Source organism: Mercenaria mercenaria, chromosome 19 (genome assembly GCF_021730395.1).
Source record: "Mercenaria mercenaria strain notata chromosome 19, MADL_Memer_1, whole genome shotgun sequence".
NCBI classification, from domain to species: domain Eukaryota; kingdom Metazoa; phylum Mollusca; class Bivalvia; order Venerida; family Veneridae; genus Mercenaria; species Mercenaria mercenaria.
Genome location: NC_069379.1, coordinates 27104092 through 27116198, shown reverse-complemented (window position 1 = coordinate 27116198; position 12107 = coordinate 27104092). Strand labels below are relative to the sequence as shown.

The window sequence follows — 12107 nt, the reverse complement described above, 5'->3', positions numbered from 1 at the left end:
TTGCCAATTTGGCTATTATTCTACTATACGGTTTTAATGAGTTGCTATAACTCAGAGTAAATACGGTTCACATGAAACTAACTGAAGAACTGAAACAGCAGACTATTCTAACACCGCTTACTTTTTTATTTAGAACACAATATTGTGGATAATGGCTCTATTCTGTGGTTGAATTTAACATCACAGTGGCATAATTATAGGTCAAATGGTGACTTTCCCAGCTTTTGATGAGGGAACAAGACCCCAGGCGCCCCAACACCTGTTCAGAACCACCGACCTTCCTGGTTTCCTCGTGTGATAAAATTATCTAAAGTCATCCAAAGCGAGGTTTCGTACCATCAGTTGTGAGGGACATGTGGGTCGAAAAAGTACCGAAAACATCACTAAGTTTCATTTTTTACAGAATACAGATCTAGAAAGGCATTATTTCTATCTGCACCTTTCTTAGCTAGGCTACACCTTGTAGAAAAAAAACTTCCGCTGACAAACCCCTACAATTTTTATTACCTGAATACTTGCATTAACTGAAGAATTAAGAAAAACTTGTTGGTGTGCCTTGGATCTGTTGGAGTTCAGCATGTTAACAGTTATAGAACGGTCGTATAACCACCTTATAGACTTTTTAAATCTCTTTACAGTACTTATCCTCTAATAATATCCCTAATATACAATAATTTGATAAAGATTATAATGCTTAATATCCTAAAACTTATAACCGCATTTTAAGCATGGATTAACGTTGTACTGCCTTAACATGTAAACTGTTCTGTCACACTGTTTCTTAAAATTTACCATTTCAAATAAACCAGAATACATAGTATATGATTCGATTTCATGAGTACGTTTTTAATTTCCTAATATGGTTACATTTCATACAAAGAAGAAAAAATAGGCGAATTAGTCTTTTACCTTGACTATAATTGGTTTCCATGCGTATGTTTTGAGTTTTCTCACGTGCTCTGGGAAGTCGTCAAATGGAAATATCCTCACCTCGCAAATAGTGCAGTATTGCTTTAACTGAAACAAAAAGACAGAATTTCTTTAAATGAAATAGTTAAAACGGTTTTTGTTCTTTAACGAAATAAATGAACTGGACCTCAGAAACAAGCTTGTGCATTAGTGAGACTAGTTGTTTTCTATCACTAAATCACAGAAACTAGTTTTTTTCTATCATTGCAGAACGAAAACTTCCTTTCTTTTCTTTGACTGAATAACAAAAATTTACGGCGGTATGTTTAGAGCATACTTTTTATTTAGATTGAAATATCTCAAGCGCTCAACATAGTATGTATTGCGCTCGAGATCAATGTTGTGTGACCAAAATAAGATGTCGTTCGCTCGAGAAAGAATGTCGTGCGCTCGAGATATTGTGTCGTGCGCTAGAGATGGTAAGTCGATCGCTCAAGTTCTTGTTCTTATAATAAAACCTATTTAGTTCACCTTGCAGGTCGTACTAGCAGAAACAAGAGCACTGCAATGCGGAGCAATATACGCCCGAAGGTACGACCTTTGACCCCTAAGTCTGACCTTGACCTTAAAGCGAGCCGCCCGTAACATGCGCTCTGCGCGTTGTCTTCATGTGGTGAAAATTGTGCCAAGTTTCTTTAAAATCCTTCAAGCAGTCACAGAGCGGACACTAAACAAAGTCACAAGACCTTTGACCCTTAAGTGTGGCCTTGACCTTGAAGCGTGCAACACATGCGCTCAGCACGTCGTCTTGATGTGGTGAACATTTGTGTCAAGTTTCTTTGAAATCCTTCAAGGGGTTCAAGAGTTACAGAGCGGACACGAAACTGGTGGACAGATGGACGAGCAGGCAGACGGGCACCGGCGTCATAACATAACACGTCCCTTGCGGAAGGGCGTATAAAATCTTTCAGGCATACTTTTTATCTTAACTACATTTGAATGGTATTTTTTCAAACTAAATAACACGGGATATTGCACAGCGGATATAAAACCAAATATATATATATATATACCCAAAAAACCTACCAACATTTTACAGTAATGCGAAAATCTGTAACATTCTTTATTGTTTTCACAATATATGTAATATTTATCATGCCTTTTCTTTTCTCCCTTCTGCACCGAAGTGGGATGGAGGGGTGTGTGTGTGGGGGGGGGGGGGGGGGGGGGGGGTAATGAATCTGCATCCTTCAAAATTTGCAAAATGTACATTACATTGAATAATGAATACATGTAGTTTCTTTATATGATGTTAATGTAGACTCTGAAAAGCCACTGAACTTATCTGTAATAAAACATTATCCCCTACAAAAAAGGTTTGATCTCAAGTCCCTTCAACAAAATTTATGCACATTCTTTTGAATAAGAATACAGTCTTTTGACGCTTAACACATGGTGCACTTAAAACCCAGGGGAACTTCTAGAATTAGATTATCTATAATTATCTTTCCACTGAAAAAAAAACAACAACAAAACACTCTTCCGGATGAATCAGCAGTTTCTATTGTTAAACCGTCATTTTGTATAGTTTCAAAGAGTGATTTAGCTGTTCATTAGTTTTGTTCAATACTAACCTTTACAACAACAGAAAATAACCTACTGTCAAACCCACTGGCACCAGATCAGAAAGAAAATGCCTCCGTACGTGTTATACCCTACCCCTAGGTATTCTATAAGAACCATGGTCATGAACGAGAAAATATACTAACCCATTTCAATCGCGTATTTCATACCTAAAACACGCAGTTCAGTAAATGTGTACTATTGATATTAAACAAGCGATAAGTTATCTTCCATCGTGCACCAGTCACATTGTCTCAATATTCCATATTGCAGAGATGCTCCATATATTTTATGCTTTAGTCAACGTTACAGAAAAAACTTGCGTGAACTCCCCTAATAAACATCCGCTCTAGAGGTCACGGCAGTGTGCACATGTTAAACGAAATGTAAACAAACTAAAACAGAATGCAATATATTCACAGTTTTACGATAAGACTCGAAATGATGAATGGAATTCATCTTGTATATGATTTTGAACTTGAAATCATACATTGGTATACATCTATTCTGTTTATTTAATTCATTTTGCACATTTATGCTGCGTATAAACATTTTAGCGTACACGTGTAGTAAAATGACGACTGACATACATCTTCACATCAGCCAATCAGAGTGTGTCTGTAATCTAGAACGGAACTTCACCAGGGAAGTTCAAGCAAGTTTTTTGTGTACTTTAAAAAAACTGTAAACTACACGTTGTTTTTCTAAGATAAGAAGTATTGAAGAAATGTGACCGGTACACAACGGAAGATAAATTACCGCTTGTTTAATATCAATAGTACACATTTACTGAACTGCGTGTTCTAGGTATGAAATACGCGATTGAAATGGGTTAGTATATTTTCCCGTTCACGACCATGGTTCTTATAGAATACCTAGGGGTAGGGTATAACACGTACGGAGGCATTTTCTTTCTGATCTGGTGCCAGTGGTCAAACCCATTTATCTAACACACGCTTGTATTCTTGTTTGTTATGAACAGGTTGAAATACTGCAATATTTTATTTTACGCAATATACTACACTATATTAATTTTGTAATAATTTTGCAAGAAATTTGTTTATGATTGTTGACTCAATCAAACCGAGTCTGCTATTATTCTGCTTGGTTGCATTCCTTGCTTCCAAAGGATCTTTTTACAGATTTTATTGTTAGTTATATTTCATCTTGAAGTGTTCAAGACAAGTGTCTCTTAACTGAGTCTGGTGACAGACAGAGACTACTGTAGATAACCTTTATATTGGGATTTAATAGTAGCCTTGTTCACATTATTAAGAATTCACTATTCATTATATTGTTTGACATAATGTTTATATAATATTCATGGTAGATTCAAGCTTAACTGTTTTGTTTAGCTTATTGATTTATCACAAGCACAACAGAAACATGAATAACTATATGATAAAGCAAAATATCTGTACTCGTAGAAATTTGTATGTAACATATAAAATATTTACAATCATTGACAGAGGTATAAATGCTCGGTAGTTCAGCATGTATTTTATTGACATACTTCTTTCAAAGCATCGTTGAATCAAAAGGAAATCCGATCAATGAAAAAGATAGTCTTGTGCTTCACTTTTTGTTGGACTAATTTGAATATATGTGTCCCCACTCAATTCTCCATCGACTTCTGTGGTAAAAAGTTAACTTCAGAAAGACAATATCTGACTGTGTAACAATACATGGCATTGGGATATTAGTATATTAATTTCCTGGCAATATTTTGTATTACCTGTATAACAACAATGAGGCATTTTCCTTGGTTTTGCTGCTAAAAGAAATTATGTCATCATTTCGGTCCTGCTAATCAAACATTAAGGTAGTTTTGCACAATGGGATCCATTTTTTTCTACATTATAGAATTTGATTAAATTTTTAAAACTTTAGAATGTACTTAGAAAATTTGGCAAATATATGTTAGATGTTTAATCTGTCGCTGGACTGATTTGAAAAAAAGGTCACATTGGAAAAATAGTTTTGAAAACATTTTTAGCGCATACAACTTTTTGTACAAAATAGATTTTAATGAAACTTTTTAGCGCACCTGAACCAAAGGTTCAGGTTAAGTTATTAATATAGGTTCGTGGTTCGTCGTCCAAATTTTAACTTAAACATCTTCTCCTCTGAAAGTTCCGGTTAGAATTACAAAAACTTGATCAGTAGCATCCTGGAATTGCCCTCCAACAAGTTTGTTCAAATAGTTTACCTTGGCCTCTTTTAGAGGCAACCCGAACTAAAAATAGAAAAACCTTTCAATAAACTTCTTCTCATGAACCGCTTGGTGGATCTTCATTAAACTTGGTCTGTAGCATCATTATAAAGTCCTGTCACAAGTTTGTTCAATTGGGACACCAGCACCATTTTAAGGGCTGCTATAGCTAAAACTAGAAATACATTTAAACAATTTCATCTAATGAATGGCTACACAGATTTTCATCAAGCTTGGTCTATAGCATCATTATAAAGTCCTCTCCTAAGTTTGTTCAACTGGGACACCTTCCCCATTTTAAGGGCTGCTATAGCTAAAACTAGAAATACCTTTAAACAATTTGTCTTGAAGGAGCTTTATAAGGTCCTCTCTCAAATGGGGACAGTTGGTCCCTTTTAGGGATTGCCAGGACTAAAAGTAAAACAACATTTTAATGACTACCTATCGTGGATCTTAATCAAACCTGGTCTGTGGCATCAATATAAGTTCCTCTTATAGTTTTGTTCAGTTTAGGGTGTTTGGCTCCTTATAGGGCCAGATGATTAATGTCCTCTTCAGGTGAGCGATTAAGGCCCATTTGGGCCTCTTGTTTCTGTTGTTAGTAAATATATGATGTATAATATGGAGAATTAAAATGTATTTGTTCCTGAAAAAAAACTTTTAGGAAGTTTTGGTAAACATTGTAAAGGTAAAGGACCATAGTATTATAAAATGAAATTTAAAAAAAAAACTTACTTGTTTTCTTTGGTATACAGTAAGTCCCATGTCATAATAAACAATTGTTATATTTTGGTATTTCGGCAATAGAATTTCATACACAGACTTGATGAGGCCTTGGGAAACGCCATAAAATCCGGAATTAGCCGCTGTTGCAATAACAGGAAACGTTTCCAGTAAACTCTTTGGTTTGTTCAAATTTTCAGCAATTTTATGCATGTAGTCGTCGGCAGATCCACGTGGATACCGTGCAATATGTTTTAAGTTCTCCTCAAGCGAATCTTCGAACCATTCTTCGCATCCATGTTTGTCGACACTTTCTGCAATATACGGGGTAATGTGTAAACAAAACACAACATGCTCCTCGGAGAATCGCAAAATAGCGACAGTGAATGCAATGTAGGGATAACACATGTTTTTCGTGTTATAACATCTGCAGAATCCCGAGGCATTGGTTGGTGCCCGAGCCCGTAAGGGCGAGGGTACCAACGATTCCCGAGGGATTCTGAAGATGTTATAACACGAAAAGAACATGCGCTAACGCTATTCTAGCATAAAATGCGTAAAAGAAACTGATAAATGAATACAATGTCACTCAACGTCATTAAATTTCCACGAAATGCGCGGGAATATCCGAGTTGTTTTTTACGTTGACGTCATTTCGTTTTGAATTATCTGTTTTGGGGCCGAATGGCGTTTACGCTTTGCCACGGAACGCACATATAAAAAGGTGTTATAACAGCACGCGAGCGCGAGAATCTCCTTGTTAACACACGTTTTCTCTCCTGTTAAAATACCCCCGAAAAGTGACAATAACAACAGTTTTATGCTAGAATGGCTGTTTTATTACAAAAGTTGGTTTACAAAACATTCTGTTCCCAAATTTCATAAGCTACCTTATACAAAAATGTGTAAATTCAACTCCATTTATCAATATAATATAGAGGAGCCAAAATAACTGCCAGCAAAAAGATAATTCTGTGGCATTAAAATGAAGTCTGATGGCATACAGTGAATGGATAGTTGGTAAACTACAAATTTGATGCACGCCAAAGTAACAACAAACCGATAATCTAGGATGGGATTTTCCTTTTTTTTTTTTGAAAATTCGCGTGTCTGTCCCCATAACTCTTCATTTAATGTAAATGTCATTTAATGGAAATTGAAAATGGTATGCAATATCGTGCAATATCACAACGTGTGCTTGAAGACAGGCAAAACAGAAAAGTTAAACGACTTTTTGTTGGGTTTAAGGGCACACTGACATAGTCATAGATCATAGCTTTCCGTGGTGAAGGAGGAAGTCCCAAGGTGAGCCTGCGAGCATTTTTCAGGTATGGGTGGGCTCCCGGGTATAACTATCAATCTTTTGTAAGTTAACTGGGTGGCTTCTTCCCCATTATGCGAGGTACCGAACCCACAGTGGTAAGGGGCAAATGATTCGAAGTCAGTGATTTTTATAAACCACTTAGACTTTTATAAGCCACTTAGCCACGGGGGCCAATTCAAACAATACCACATAACATAAAAAAGTAGAGAAATGATCTAAAACGTCTCACTTTTAATGTCACTGTGACCTGGACATTTGACCCACTGGCTTCTAAAGCAACAGTAGTTAACTACTGATCCAAAAGGGCAAAGACAATCCCTCGGCTTAAGATCCCGTAAATGGGATTTCTTCTGGCCAAAAATGTTTTGGTGCTGGCCAAAAAATGTTGCGGTGCTAAAAGATTGCTTTAGCACTACGATAAAGCTTTACATGTTTTGTGCATTACTCAAGTACTAGTCTAGTATTTCTTCTAGTATCTAGACTAACTGTCGGAAACACCTTTATACTTTTTAATAAGTAATGTCTGATGTTTTATCAACCAGTATTGGTGGATATGGGAACTTCTATCGAACAATGAGGTTTGAATGCAATCTCTTTTTTTAAAGAACTTACTGGCTATACAGCTTATTTCTTGCCTATATTTTACGTAGAATATAACTATTGATATATCTAAAATAGCCTTCGTGGCCGGGACGTTAAGGCTACTGGCTTCAATACAGTTGTCCTTCAGCTCTGTGTCTTCGAGATAAATAGATAAATGCTCTTCATGACAAACTTAAGGTACCGGCAGTTATTGCTTGGTTCCGTTTTAGGTACCTGCAGTTATTGCATGGCTCCGTTTTAGGTACCTGCAGTTATTGCATGGCACCGTTTTAGGTACCTGCAGTTATTGCATGGCTCCGTTTAAGGTACCTGCAGTTATTGCATGGTTCCGTTTTAGGTACCTGCAGTTATTTCATGGCTCCGTTTTAGGTACCTGCAGTTATTGCATGGCTCCGTTTTAGGTACCTACAGTTATTGCATGGCTCCGTTTGATACAGCTTGTTCATTGTCGTTAGTGGAAATCAATGCTATCGTCCACGCTGAGCACAGCAGAATTCAACATTTACATATGCCACTATTAGCAATAAAAGTACAATTAAAGGGACTAACCCACACATTTTAGGCGAAAAGTATTTTCTCAGTAAATCCGTATAAAATGAGTACATGTATTATGAAGGTGAGTATTGGCGCAAATTTATTGACTTAAGATATTCAAAGAATATCCAAAAATATTGTGCAAAAGGTAGTAAACCGTTTAAACGCTTTTGAAATAATGCAAAAAATACATTTTACTTGCATTTTAACCAAGATGTAACTTTATTTTCAGCGACTTTATCATTTTTCAGCGTTTTATTTACATTCTATGCCAAACTTGGTGGAAATGAATACACTGAAAATTTCAATCTGACCATTATTAATTTTAGTAGTTCAAAGGAGAACACTCAGTTCAAAATAAAGTCAAGTCAAAGTCACTTTGACTGTTAAAATGTGCATGTTTGGGAAACATGTTCCCTAAGACAATTTAAATATTCGTATAGGTGATTTTCGTTTTAAATAACAATATTAACTTTTCATATTGTTTGTAGGGAGCCTATATGTATATTCAGATACGCAGAACATAACATCGTAAAACTTGTATTTCCCAAACATTCTTGCTCACAATATTTTGTGCATTTTTCTAAAAACATCACAAAGCAAAAACTTTTAAGTCTATCAGATTACACACTATATTAATATTGGTTATATCATGTTATTGCATAGATCATATGAATACTATTTATTGTTCGATTTTGTGTAACTGTAGGCGCGTGAAATAATAATATCTTTTGTTTCCTCCAAGCTTCTAAATATTTAATTTTCGGCGAATGATAACAAAACTACTTTCTGGATTATCAACTGAGTAAGTTATAGATTATTATAAATCAAACAGATCATATTCCTAGACTGTAATTAATATTTCATCGAATTCTAATGATTTAGCAGGGCAATGTTAGCCAGATCGTTGAAAGTGTCTTTTAACATCCAGGATTGTATACTTTTTCTTATCGACACACTATTCGACTTAGGCAACTATTGAAACAGACACGTACTATCGTGCATCATAATGGCCGGTTCCTAAGAGTGAAGTCTACAGTAGACTCGTAAATCCGAGCACTTTAAACACAGATTTAACCCAAAAGTAAAGTTCATAATATAACTACCTATACGGGCTACAATAATTAAGATTGTCCAATGTTACATATTTTCGTAGTTAGTCAAGTCCTCTGAAACCTTGCAACGATGTTTCTTATATCGCTGGCATGTTTCCAGGTTATACCCGGTAACATTTGTATAGGGCCTCTATGTCGTGATGTATGTACTGGATCAAACGTTGCAACTTGCTTTTGCGTTAGATCTAAATCGTTGTTGATGCAGAAGCAGTTATATGCTAGTTATGTAGCCTGTGCAAACAGCAATGCACTCGTATTAACAATTCTAATATGCTTGCCTCTTTTAAAACACACTTACGCTAGAATAACGTCACGTTAACGTGCGGTGACGTCAACGTTTTTGTTGCGATTAAGAAAGAGCGCTACTATATTTCATTTACTGTTTTAGATTAATTAGAATTGAGGTAATTTATAGCAAAACCGTGTTTTAACACTTTTTATATACTCGGGTGGTAATACGTCTTACAAATAATTTCACTCGGACTACCCTCGTGAAATTATTACGCCAGACGTATAACTGCCCATTGTGCATAAATAGTGTTTAAGCGCTCTTTTGCTATAAATTATTTCTTAAATAAAAAGCTGGCAAATATGTGCATTTACAACTTTTAGAAGTTCAAACAATGAGGCATCTTTCCCGTATGCATAAGTTCGTGGCGGACAAAATAGTTTTCCGAGATTTTTGCCGAAATTTGCATTGGCCAGTATTTTCATCCCAAAATCAATGGGTGCAAAATATGCTAAAGGTCTTTGCTTCTCTAAAAGGAGCACAAAAGAAGAACATGCCATGTGATTACTGTTTAAAACAAAGTAGATCTATATTCACTAAGTCACGGTTAGTAAAAATGTGATTCTGATGAAAAAGTGCAAAAACAAGCATTTAACGTAGTGTATTTAATTCACTTTTCAATCTAGTGCTGTTGTATTAACGTCACCCTTTAATATAATAATTATTTGTTCTGAATAGTGTCAACTTCTAACCGAAAAAAAAAGACATTTAAGCATAACAGTAGCGGCATCGCACAATCTAAAATCATTTGTGTGGCGAGAAGGAGCAGTTGTGTGTTTTGTGATTTTTGTGAAATAAACGGTGCGGGCAATGATATGATATTTGTAACTCGTAAAAAGTAAAGTTTATGCTGACATTATAGCAATTTGAGCCAGCTTTATTAACAAACATATGTTAGTAGTCTAAGCATAATTAAACACATAACATAAATTACTAGTTTGCTATGCAGCGGTGCTGTACCGCAATGTGATGCTATCCCATTTATGAATGTTCCACTTAAAGTTATATTATCTTAAGCTTTTTTCTTTACATAGTTCAAAAATATTTTGGGATTAACAAACCATGCTAAATTTGAACAATTAAAGAAATAAAAAAATTAGTTGTAGATCTCGTTTCTTTATAAAATGGCGTTTAATATGTGATGAAAATATTCCGGAAGCATAGGGTCTCTACTTACTATTAGCATGTCTCATGGCTGTCGTGGAATTGTACGAAACCCCTTCGCGGCCATCTTCCTGTATGCGGCGCGTTCCATTCCTTTTATCTAAATAGTACAGTTGTCCATTTACCGCCACATCCGGCCGCTCGAGAATCGCTGAAAATTAAGACAATATAATCATAACAACATTAATCGCCAAATCTTTCAATATACATATTTCTCAACACGGGTTACATGTAGGCCTACATTCGTAAACTTGCTAAGCAATAAAGTAGAAAGCGGTGTACGCTGGAACGATTGATACGTATTAGGCTTTCCTGGTGTAAGGTAACAGAGGTTTAGTTGAATGTGCATAGTCCATATTAAGATAGTGGACACGTATTATCCCTAACCTACCTCGGCAATATTCGGAGGTAACAAGCGCAGAGATTTCAGTACCTAACTGAAAATGCCGAAATTGCGTCAGGACAACAGTTAGTCAAATAAGAAATACGGATCCACTCTCTCATTTCTATATACATGTAGTATCTTTCCCCCGTTTCAATGCCAGTTACAATTTTTATTGGCGAACATGTCTGAAGGGGAACCTCTGCGGACGTGCCGAGTAAGTAATCGGTTTCAGATATTAGTATCATCCTGTGTCTGTGTCACCATGGTTTTCCTGCAAAACAATCTACCTCAATTCGTTTTTTTTTTTTTTTTTTTTTTTTTTTGCAATTTTAAGTATATGTACATGTAGACACACTTCAAGACAAGGATAATGCTGATTGAAAGGTTCTATAAGGACATGCAATAATATTACGTAGAAACCAGTCTAGGGAGAAAGCAGATAGTAACCAGTCTAGGGAGAAAGCAGATAGTAACCAGTCTAGGGAGAAAGCAGATAGAAACCAGTCTAGGGAGAAAGCAGATAGTAACCAGTAACCAGTCTAGGGAGAAAGCAGATAGTAACCAGTCTAGGGAGAAAGCAGATAGTATGGACTTACAATTCCACAGGACTGCGTACACAAAGGCTGCTGTCAGAAATACCAACAGTACATTATATCCAAGCTTCCCTGAAATAAAGTAAAAGACACGTATAATTCCATCCAAAACTCATAGACACTATTTAAACAGCAATTACAGAATTTAAAAAAAGCGATCCCCGGCAATTACCCGGTTGAACGTCTCCGTAAAATATAAAAATGAATCAAAAGTCATTTACGTAAAATGGTTTAACTTTACAGTTCATTAAGTACTGTATTTTTCCCTGTTTTGGAATTTCATTCCGTTAGGAAAGGCGTTCACATCGTTGATCATATAGAAAACTCGCACTTTATGAACACTGAATAATGGCCAAACTATCTAGTATTCCAAATTAGTCAATTTAGAAGAATGTTCATTTATTAACCAAAGAAGTGAAGAAAAAGGTTAATGCAATATGACTTACTTCTGAAGTATTTGATTATTTTCAGGACCATGTTCTGTTATTTGTGAACGGGCATCACCATGCCACTTAAGTAAAACGAGAGCACATTAAAGCCCGGTTCGGTTCCATTGGCACTGAAAACAAACAATGATGTTACTTTCAGAAATTTTGACAGGTACCGCGAAGGTTTAGTGTGGACATATAATAA

The 12107-nt window shown here is 35.8% G+C and overlaps 1 protein-coding gene across 4 annotated transcripts in view; it reads right to left on the bottom strand.

Moving 5' to 3' along the window:
- The window catches only part of LOC123542163 (uncharacterized), a 31007-nt gene that overhangs the window by 1230 nt on the left and 17670 nt on the right, over window positions 1–12107 (bottom strand). For all 4 annotated transcript variants that reach the window (XM_053530872.1, XM_045327847.2, XM_045327848.2 and 1 more), the window contains exons 2-6: window positions 11921–12033; window positions 11478–11546; window positions 10510–10647; window positions 5480–5781; window positions 910–1017 (exon numbers count right to left, since the gene is read on the bottom strand). In XM_053530872.1, coding sequence (XP_053386847.1) covers window positions 910–1017; window positions 5480–5781; window positions 10510–10647; window positions 11478–11546; window positions 11921–11951 — 648 coding nt within the window. In that variant the 5' untranslated portion in view covers window positions 11952–12033. The remainder of the gene's footprint in view (window positions 1–909; window positions 1018–5479; window positions 5782–10509; window positions 10648–11477; window positions 11547–11920; window positions 12034–12107) is intronic.